Source organism: Spinacia oleracea, chromosome 3, assembly GCF_020520425.1.
Source record: "Spinacia oleracea cultivar Varoflay chromosome 3, BTI_SOV_V1, whole genome shotgun sequence".
NCBI classification, from domain to species: Eukaryota; Viridiplantae; Streptophyta; class Magnoliopsida; order Caryophyllales; family Amaranthaceae; genus Spinacia; species Spinacia oleracea.
Genome location: NC_079489.1, coordinates 141,440,886 through 141,452,196, shown reverse-complemented (window position 1 = coordinate 141,452,196; position 11,311 = coordinate 141,440,886). Strand labels below are relative to the sequence as shown.

Below are 11,311 nucleotides of genomic sequence, written 5' to 3'. Positions count from 1 at the left end.
CATGCCAGGAATAGATCGAGAAATCGCTGAGCATAAAATTCCGCTAGATCCCAAAATGACGCCAGTAAAACAAAAGCTACGGCGGCTCAAACCAGAGATAGCCTTGAAAATAAAAGAAGAAGTCACTAAACAATTAGATGCCGGCTTTATAAAAGTCTCCAACTACCCAGAATGGGTGGCCAATATTTTCCCCGTAGCTAAAAAAGATGGACGAGTGCGAATGTGCGTAGACTTTGGAGACCTCAACAAAGCCAGTCCCAAAGATGACTTCCCTCTACCTCACATTGACATACTAGTAGACAACACCGCAGAGCACGCGCTCCTCTCCTTTATGGACGGGTACGCCGGATATAACCAAATACTCATGGCAGAAGAAGACATGGAAAAAACAACTTTCATTACCCCTTGGGGTACATATTGTTACACTGTAATGCCTTTTGGTTTGAAAAACGCGGGGGCCACCTATCAAAGAACAGCCACCACGTTACTCCATGACATGATACATAAAGAAATCGAGGTCTATGTGGACGACATGATCGTCAAATCTAAAGACCGGCACGGTCACCTCCAGGCACTTAAAAAGTTCTTCACCCGAATCTTGAAATATAACATGAGACTAAATCCACAAAAATGTGTGTTCGGGGTGACCTCTGGAAAATTTCTAGGATATGTTGTTAGTACGCGAGGAATCGAGATTGACCCATCCAAGATCAAAGCCATTACCGAAATGCCCCCACCAAAAACTGAAAAACAGATAAGGGGCTTCCTAGGAAAGCTGCAATACATTAGTAGGTTCATTTCCAAGCTTACTATGACTTGTGAGCCAGTATTCAAAAAATTAAGAAAAGAAGAAAAAGTCGAATGGGATGAACAATGCCAAACTGCCTTCGATAAAATCAAAGAATACCTAAGCAAACCACCCGTCCTCTCCCCGCCTTTGCCTGGAATCCCTTTACGTCTATACCTAACCGTCACGGATACTGCAGCGGGAGCTATGCTCTCACAGTGTGTACATGGATCCGAGCGAGCCATTTACTACTTGAGCAAGAAGTTCATACAGTACGAGACGAGATACACAGAACTTGAGAAAACCTGCCTCGCCCTCGTCTGGGCATCCAAAAAACTCAGACATTACCTATTGGCCCACATTGTTCATATAGTGTCACAACTAGACCCCTTAAAATACATGTTCGAAAGCCCGCCCTAAATGGTCGCCTGTCCAGGTGGCTAGTCATGCTCTCAGAATTTGACCTAAAATTCATGCCAGAAAAAACAATCAAAGGAAGAGTGGTAGCCGAATTCTTGGCCGAGCATGCCACGAATGAGGAAACCACGGAAGCTTACCTCCTCCCTGACGAGGAACTTCTGATGATACGAGATGACTATTGGACACTATACTTCGATGGCGCGTCCAACCAGAAAGGATGCGGCGTCGGAGTTCTCCTAGTCAGTCCCGAAGGGGCCCATATACCAATTTCTGTCAAACTTGACTTCGAGGCCACAAACAACGCCGCCGAATACGAGGCCTGCATAGTTGGGGCTAGAGGCCGCAGTTAGCCTCGGAATCAAACATCTACAAGTCTTCGGGGATTCTTCCCTAATAATAAACCATATATCCAAAAGATGGAAGGTCCGAAGCACTAGTATCTCAAAATATCAAGCTCACTTAGACCAAATAGTCGAGCAATTTGAAAAAATCGAGTATACGTACTTACCAAGAGACGACAACCAATTCGCGGATGCACTAGCGAAGCTAGCTTCAATGCTCAACATCCCGAATGAATGGGACGGGATGACCCTTCGGGTCGAGCGAAGGAAAGAGCCGGCTTATTGCTGTGCCATAGACTTCGAACCTGAAAACACCGAAGAAGAACCATGGTATACGGACATCCTTCGTTACAAAACAAGTGGGGAATTCCCCCCAAACACCTCCCCGCGAGCACAAAAGGCCCTACGCCTCCTCGCTTCACAATATAGCATAATTCTGGGAGAACTATACAAGTACACGCCGAATAAAATCAAGTTACTTTGTGTCCACCAAAACCAAGCCCAAAGACTAATGGAAGAATACCATAACGGCGTGTGCGGACCCCATATGAACGGAAAAATGCTATCCCAAAAAATATCCCGCTCAGGGTACTATTGGACCACTATGGAAACCGATTGCCATCACTTTGTAAAAACTTGCCCAAAATGCCAAATCTTCAGTAACCTTAACCATTTGCCTCCCTCGGAACTATACACCTTCACTTCTCCATGGCCCTTTTCCACCTGGGGTATAGATATAATCGGCAAGGTAACACCAACAGGTGTAGGGGGACACGAGTACGTTTTAGTCGCAATTGATTACTTCACTAAATGGGTAGAGGCAGTCTCCTATGCAAAATTAACGACCAAACATGTCGCTCGATTCCTAGAAAAGAACATATTCTGTCGATACGGGGTTCCACATGAGATCATAAGTGACCAAAGTTCCCACTTTAGGGCCGAAGTCCAAGACCTGCTCGAAAAATATCATGTCAAACACCATAAATCCTCTCCTACAGGCCGCAAATGAACGGCGCGGTAGAGGCGGCCAACAAAAATATTAAAGTCATAATCGAAAAAATGGCCGAAAATTATAAGGATTGGCCCAACAAATTACACTTCGCATTATGGGGCTATCGAACGTCAATTCGCACCTCCATTGGAGTAACACCCTACTCCTTGGTATACGGAATGGAAGCCGTTCAACCGATCGAGTTGGAAATTCCCTCCCTCCGGATCGTCCTAGAAAGCAACCTACCCGAGGCTGATTGGGTTCAAGCTAGGTACGACGAGCTCGTCCTTTTAGACGAACGGAGGTTGAGAGCTTTACATCACGTGCAAGTGTATCAAAAGCGCATCGCAAGGCAATTCAACAAAAGAGTCAAACCTCGAAATATCAAAGAAGGCGATTTTGTATTAAAAGAAGTCCGCGCACCTACTACGGACCCTCGAGGAAAATTCCGGCCTAACTGGACAGGACCATACTTTGTGAAGACCATCCTACCTGGCGGAGCAGTCCAACTAGCTGACATAGATGGAGCGGAATTCGCTAACCTCACGAACTTAGACCAATTGAAAAAGTACTATATTTAATAAAATTCAGTCCGGAGTTAAGGCATCTAATAAAACACGTTAAGACTCATAAGCAAGCATTCTGCACATTACTCTAAGCAAACGGCATAAAACTCGATAAAGTAGAAAAAGGCGAAGGACCATGTTTTAACGCCCAGGATTGGGCGCTGTTATTTTTCACGCCCAGGCCTGGGCGCCGATATTTCCTATGCCCGTGTATGGGCGTCATTCTCTCTTGCCACCTATCCTCCCGCTTCTGCAAGTGTTCGTACTCCTTTTTCGAACCATCAAAAGAACCACGAACACTTGGGGGGGGGGGGGGGGAAGCAGACGTGTAATGAACACCCTTTCAAAAAAATTTCAAAATGCTAGAACTACGCGCGACCTGATTCTGACAAGATACGTAGGCAATCCTTATCAAGGATTCGGTCCAATAAAAATTAAAAAATAATAAAGTCATGCAACGCATCAAGAAGAAAGGATATTGCAAAGGGCACTATACCCTAACCCATGCACGGGCAAGATCAAATAGAATGAAAAACAAAGCCACAAGAATCTTCAGGAACAAGCCCAACAAAGGAGTATGGCACGAGTCGGCAAAAAAATGAAAAATAGTGAACATGCATATGTAATATCCAAAGTAGTCGGTTAGTCTAAAAATATGTGTGCACTCTTGTATGAACTCATTATTTTTACGGAATTCTTTCTCTTTTCAAAATTCGTCGTTGGTTTAGAAAGCTAATATTACTATAATATGTTAAAGAAAAGCCCACGGAAGGCTCAAAACATTCTTGCACCAAAAAAAAAATCGCAAAAAATATATATACATGCGGAATACAAGAATGAATATATACAAAACAGGAGGTAAGCCTAACACTCGTCATCGGCTCCATATCTCCAAGCCTCGCCGGTCCATCCACTCCACTCCCCATGGTATGAGGGCCCCCAGCCAGAATCACCCCAAAAATGAGGCTGTGACTGCAACTCGGGGCTAGGCTCTCGGGCCATCGACACGGAACGTCGCCTACGCTCCGGCTCGGACCTCTCCCCGGAAGAACTCACCTCCGCGTCGGAACGGCGATGCCGTAGGGGCGAGTGCCGCGCCCTCTCTCTCTCACGACCGTGTCCCCCGCCCGAGGGACCCGCGTCGTCGGCCCCGGCTCGTCCAGCACCCGTCTACAAGAAAAGACAAAAAGAGGGTGAGTAACAGAAAGCCAAACAAAAGGTAAACAGATCAAAAGAAAAAAGAGGGCACACTACCCGAGTATAGTGGGGGCTCCTGCAAGAAAGTGCAGATCGGGCCCGAACCAACGCGGACTTCAACTGGTTGATCACCCCCACCATCGCGTTGGCCGTACGGGCCGGAACCTGAAACAGGAATGTTAGTAATAAAAGAAAAAAAAAGATATAAGAAGAGTGCACAAATAAAAGGTGCATACCGCCTGTACTCCCTCGGGGAGCGGAGCATGGAAAACCCGGTCTTCCGGGAAGGTCTCCACAATCTCGGATCCACTCTCTCCGGTATACGAGATCCGAGCATCGGGAAGCACCCATCCCCCCAACGAAGGGTCAGGACACTCCTGCACAAAACACAGTAGACATAAACACATGGGCACGAGCATGAAAACACTAAAATCAATATGAAAAGAGAGGGCAACTTACAGCGCCAGGCTCCGGGAGACGAAGAGAATCCTAGATAAACTGATAATAGCTAGCTCCCTCTATCACCAACTCCGTCGCCGGCACGCCAGTCCTCGAGTGGACCCTCCACGACTCGCCTATCGAACGAGTAGACAGCATGGTCGCAGGCGGAGGCCTAGGCACCGAAAAAGCCCCGTCCGTCTGCATACGTACCCGCTCTCCCAGGTACCAGACAGGGTCCCGGCGGCCGACGAACAAGACCCGCATCTGGCTCAGGGCATGACTATCCCTGACCGAAGCATAAGTACCCCTAAAAGAGAGCCATGGGGTCCAAACCACCTGTTTTTGTACAAACACGGTCAGATCTCGCACATAGAAAATAAAAAGAATGACGAAATACGAGATAGAGGATAAGATTCTGCACATGCTCAGGGTTCCCGTCCCGAATGAGATCCCACACGGTATCGGGCGGTGGACGCACTGTCAGCTTCTTCTTCCAACCCCAACGACGACTGGCAGGGTACTCCAAAGGCCTCTGCCCCTTTCGGGGAGCCAGCCAAGGTAAGTGCTCAAAGGCCCACAGCTACAAAAGGAAAAGACAATAAAACATCAAAAAGAAGAGGCCCGGTAAAAGCGAGAAAACAAAAGAAAGTCTAGGCACATACCTCGATCAAACGCGGCACTCCCGCTAATGTAATGACGAAGTGACGTCTACTCGGGTCCGAGTCGCGCACCGCCAAACTCATCTGGCCGACGAGCGTCGCATAGCCCAAATCGCCCCAGCGATAGTCACCCAGTGTAGACAAGTCCTCCACCATGCCTATCCACCTCGGGTCAAAGGTGTCAGTCGGACCCGATAGAAAAGTGGAAGTAATAAAATGGAAGTAGAACAGTCGAGCCTGTCTCGAAGACGACTCCTCTACCCCATGCTCCAAGGCCCACATCAGGTCAGCGAAAGGTATCCCACGGGGCTGGTACGAAGGCAATCTCCTGCCCATCCACGAGCCCAGGAGCCTGGTGCCATCCGACCTCAGACGAACGGGGTTCCCTGTAAAGGTCAAGCCCGTCAAAGCCGTGTAGTCCTCGGGAGTGATCGTCATCTCACCCCAAGGAAAATAGAAGGTGTTGGTGGTATCCCACCACCACCTCATGAACGACCGCAGAAAGGACAGGGAGATGTTAAGCCGCAGTATCTCCCAGAAGGTCTCGACCACCGGAAATAGTGAGCTCGCCCTCACCAAAGCCTGGGCGTCCGAGCTCAGGAAACTAAAAACGGTCTCACTCGTCGCTGCGTCGTAGCCGCGAACCGTAGTCTCTCTCCTCGCGTGAAGGCGGGAAGTCACGTGGTGCTCTAGGTCGTAGTGCAGATCACGACCGTCGTAGAGCTCAGGGCCCACCCATAGGGGACCCGCGCCAGTAGACTGACGCGTCATGCCACGCTCCTCGTGGCCACCAGTAGGAGGTGACGACTCGTCAGGCATGCTGATCAATAATACAATAAGGCATTATACCTTTAACAAAACTGGCACTCACACCAATCATTAAAGGAGTGCATTCCACTCATAAAATGGAGTCATACAATTTTTTGTTCCCTAAGACATGATACTAAGTTCATATCGAGCAAAAAAATTCCCTAAGTGAAATTTTTTTAATTAACTCCAACGAAATGAAAATTCTTCCATAATTTGTCATTCATGAATTATGAGGAGCGCAAGCAATATACCAAAATACCTACATTGCAAGAAAACACTAGAGTCGTAGGTATACTTGGGGGCTAGCATGAAAATGCCCAAATTCAACAAGAATCAACATACTTGCGAAAATTAACATGCACAAACTAATTAACATGTTATGAGGAACATTTCCAACTATCTAATTGAAGGAAAGGGGCACAAAATCAAAAACCCCCAAATCAATTTCATGCATAAAAATACTTGACAAAAATACTGAAATTGACAAAAAAAAAGCTCAAAATTACTGAAAATTACTTACATTGGGAAGACTAGGAAGTGATTTGGAGTAGAATTCGTAAACAAAAGTGAAGAAACGCGCAAGAAATCAGTTGAAAGAGGTGAAGAGCTTGAGCGAAAATGGTGGAAATGGGAAAAGAAGGAGACGGTCCGCGAATTTAAAGACCCGTCTCCCCTTCGCATTTTCAACGCCCAGCTCTGGGCGTTAGAAATTCTCGCGCCCAGAGCTGGGCGCTGAAAATGCTTCCCAGGCAGCGAATATTCGCTGTCGGGCACGCGCAATCCTCTATTTTGTGTAAAATATCTGTTATCTTGATATTTCTTTCCCAAGAACGGTATTTTGCAATATCATTAAAAATATACACAGTGTGGACCCACTTATAGGACACACCTGATCAGGAAATATTGCGACCCACCAACAGTTTGTAATCACAAAAGCCCTTCTACATAGGCAAAATAAGAAATTCAAAATGGGCTCGCCCACCCGCAGCGGGCGGGGTCTGCGTCACTAGCCGCGCAGGTCCTCAGTTTTCGAAAAATAGAATCTTCAAAAAACAAAATGAAATAGGCTCGCCATCTTCAGCCGGCGGGGTCTACGGCGCAAACCACGTAGGTCCTTATTTTCGAAAAAAATAAACACAAACAAATTTCAAAACAGATTCGTCCACTTCTATCGGACGGGGTGTCCACCCTTAGCGGACATGCTCGTCATCTTTAGCCGGCGGGGTCTGCGTCACTAACCGCGCAGGTCCTTAGTCGCTGCAGCGATAACTTTTTTTTGGTTTTCCGTTTTTCCCAAAAACGATGTGGGTAGCCTTTGGTTTTCCGTTTTTCCCAAAAACGATGTGAGTAGCCTATGGTTTTCCGTTTTTCCCAAAAACGATGTGAGTAGCTTTTGGATTTTCCGTTTTTCCCAAAAACGATGTGAGTAGCTTTTGGTTTTCCGTTTTTTCCAAAAAAGAGCGATGTGAGTAGTTATTGGTTTTCCGTTTTTTCCAAAAAAGAACGATGTGAGTGGTTTCCCTCTTTTCCAAAATTTAAAAGATTGGTTTTCCGTTTTTCCAAAAAGAACGATTTGTTGAATTTTCCTTCGTTTTACGTCCCATAAAAACAAGAGGGTTTTCCCGTTTAGCTAACCCTAAAAATGAGAATCTTTAAAAACATTTTTACCTCGTGATTGGGCTTGGCCAGGCCCAATTACACTTTACAGCTTTGATTTCGAAAACATCTGTAGCTACTCCCAATGACAAAGTGAGGGAGTTTCTACGCACCTTTAGATCCTTCCAATGACAAAGTGAGGAAGTTTCTATACTATCAGTTGACAAATCCCAATGACACGTGAGGGATATGTCGACACTTCAAAGTGATGACCCTTAAGTCAAATGTTATCACTCGGGGGCTCGTGAGACCCTCGCAAAATAGGTCACATACACCATGGCTTGTGTGACGCACTCCGTCTAATACTTTGACCATCGTCTCATCCCGAGACTCAGTCAAAGTGGGGGCTAACTGTAGACACCTACTTTTGTCCCCATTCCCGAAAGGGAAAGGTTCGATGATGAAAACATAAATCTCCACTTGACAACGCATCTCCTATAAAAATAACGAATCTCAATTCCCCTTTTCATTTCACCCGAAACCTGCTATTTATAGAAACCTGCTATTTATGGAAACCTGCTAAAAATAGTAACTGCCGTAAAAGGGTAGCTTCTAAAAGTGGCAAGTCATAAAAGATAGAAACCTGTCAGAATTAGGTGTTGCACTCCAACATAAATCCTAAATGAGATAGAAAACTGCGAGAATCCTATTCCTAGTATGATTCGGAAATAAGAGTTACGTATTAATTAAAATCCTAACGAGCCTAGAGTTCGTAACGGGCCCAGACGCATTCCGTCATGAAATTGATACGCACTAAAAGACTCGATTAAGTCTCAAACACTACGGATTTCAGTAAACAGCCCAGACCCTATTTTCAACGCCTGGCTCTGGGCGCCGAAATCTTCGGCGCCCAGGCCTGGGCGCTGAAAATACCTGGGTACGTGTTTTTCCCTAATTCTTTGTGGATTAGGGCTCTGCAATTCTATCTTTCCACAAACTCTTCCCTATAAATACAGCCCCAAATTCGACGTGAAAAGAAAACACACAATTCATATTCTGAGTATTGACTCCAACCCTTAGCCTAAGCCTCACGCTGCGAAATTGTTCACGCGTTCTGTCGCAATCGATCCATAAATCAAACAGAACGTATCCTGTCCCATAACTTGAGATTCGTTAAATAAAAAGGAGAAATAGCAAAGTCAACGTGGTTAGTTTTCTGAGAACCGTGACGCACCTCTCAAGGGTGCGTCGTAATGTGTCCCTTTTCGATGATTTAATTGCTTTCCTCGCCCTTTTTATGAACTGTTAAACTAACTAAATCTGATTGTTCTATCACGTCTAACAAATATAATATTTTTGGGAAATTGAATTATCATGCTAGGTCCCTTAATGCTATTTAAATCAGATAATCGCGATCGATCTAGTATTATATGTTGCATATTGCTAAAATCAACTCAGATTAGTTTAATAGTTAACGCATGTCCCTTCAATTATTTATGCTGAGCTAGTAAGGATATCCTGCCTCTGGAGTTATCGACGAGCGAGTACTCCTCTCGGTAGTTACAGTCCCCCGAACCCTCAATCTCTACCTTGCGGGTGTATGTTGAGAGATCCCCACACCAGGGATCACAAGGGAACCTACGGCCGTCGTGGTCAAACATAATTGCACTTCCTTTATGTCACGATAACCGGGTTTTGTCAGTTTTTCTCATTGTCGTTAAAAACTGAATGGCGACTCCTATATTACTAGTCAATTGGGTGTATACTCACAGGAAATCCAATTACACTTGATTGAATAAAAAAGAATCGTCACACCCACGAGGGACGAGGTCACGCATTAGCCTCGTGCTTTTTCGACCCCCTCACACCTTCACAGTCTTAACCTGCCCATCTGGAAGACCTACTTTCACATAAAATTTGAGAGGGTTTTTCTCAACAAACAAGTTTCTATTTCCAACCATATGTTCAGATGCTCCTAAATCAATTATCCAAGTTCCAGAATAAAAAACTTGGAAATAATGTCCTACGTTTGAGGCCAAGAGATTACATGCAAAGTTGGCCAAGTGTTGTTTTTCACTTAATGCCTTCATCACTTCTTGCGCCAGAGTTGAGATAAGTGTTGTATATGTCTTTGACCCACTAGTCTCACCTTACTCAAGATTCTTCTCAAGAGGAGTCTCCCCTGCATACTCAGTGGTCTGCTTGTTCACATTTGCTGCTGTCCTCTGTGTTGTTTTTCCTTTAGGAGGATTTTTGAACCAATCTGGATAACCCATCAGTTGAAAGCACTCCTCTTTAGTGTGTCCCTTCATTGAGAAATGGTCACACTTCTTTCTCATTTTTTCTTCTTTTGATTCTCTCTTCTGCCAAGTATTCACAAATTGCTTCTTCACATTCATTGCACTCATCTCATTATTCGTATTCATGTTTCTAGTGATCTCCTTTTGCTTGTCTTGTTGTTGCACAAGATGAAAAGCTCTGTTAACTGGAGGCAAAGGCTCCATAGCAAGAATGCTTCCCCTTATATTCTCAAAACCTTCATTGAGAACCATAAGAAACTGAATCAATTTGTTGAGAGACTTTGCATCTGCCAACTTCTTCATCATGTCGCAGGTACACTTGATAATTTCACCACAAGTGCACTCCGGTATACCTTCAATAGAAGAGATATGATCACACAAATTCTTCAGCATGCAATATAAATTCCCAACTGCTTGATTTTCTTGTTTCAAGTCACTTAGTTCCTTCTTCAACTGATACAAGAGAGGAGCATTAGTATGTCCATGCCTCTCTTTTACTTCATCCCATAACTCTTTTGAGGTTTCCATGTATATCAGACTCTCTGCAAGGCTTGTAGTCATCGAAGCTAGTATCCAACCTCTCACTGCATTGTCATTCATGTACCATTTCCCAAAATCAGTATGACTTGGATTTGGCCTCTTAATCTTTCCATCTATGTACCCGAGCTTGTTCCTTGAACCCAACGCCATTCTAATACTCTTGGTCTAGTTTAGATATTTCTCACCAATGAAAATAATGATTCCAAGCTGCTGATATGAGTTACTATAGTCAGAGTTGGCCAAGTAGTAGGGGTCTGCATATGCATTCCCACTTTGGTTTGCATCAGATTCCCTAGAATCTGGCATTTTCATTGCTTAAAAATCTAATCTTTCAAGAAAAGACTGGTTTTGTTAGTGATTTTGAGCGTCTTCTCCTCTGATACCATGTAAAAATAGAAGCTTTAGAAAGCTTTTACAACAAACTTGCTTCTTTCATTTTTATTCTATTGTTTTGTTAATACACTGATTTTGTGTACCAACTTTCTTGTTGCTGCGCACACCAGTCAAGCATATATATCTATATATGCTCATTACAATCCCTAGGAAAAAAAAAAAAAAAAAAAAAAAAAGAGGACAACACATCAACCAACAAGGCCAATGAAACACTGCCACATAACAATAAGCACACTGATCACGTGACAATGTGTACTATCCATTTCTTCA

At 44.6% G+C, this 11,311-nt stretch overlaps 2 protein-coding genes across 2 annotated transcripts; both read right to left on the bottom strand.

Moving 5' to 3' along the window:
• Positions 1-3,737: 3,737 nt before the first annotated feature.
• Positions 3,738-6,216, bottom strand: LOC130469448 (protein MAINTENANCE OF MERISTEMS-like). Its single transcript, XM_056838771.1, has 6 exons — positions 5,406-6,216; positions 5,165-5,323; positions 4,762-5,079; positions 4,539-4,679; positions 4,360-4,467; positions 3,738-4,275 (listed from the first exon to the last, which is right to left on the bottom strand). Exons 1-3 carry the CDS (start codon positions 6,171-6,173, stop codon positions 4,792-4,794), a joined length of 1,215 nt encoding a protein of 404 aa, XP_056694749.1. The 5' UTR covers positions 6,174-6,216; the 3' UTR covers positions 3,738-4,275; positions 4,360-4,467; positions 4,539-4,679; positions 4,762-4,791.
• A 3,742-nt stretch (positions 6,217-9,958) lies between these two features.
• On the bottom strand, positions 9,959-10,798 carry LOC110776183 (uncharacterized). Its single transcript, XM_021980741.1, has one exon. It carries the CDS (start codon positions 10,796-10,798, stop codon positions 9,959-9,961), a length of 840 nt encoding a protein of 279 aa, XP_021836433.1.
• Positions 10,799-11,311: the final 513 nt, after the last annotated feature.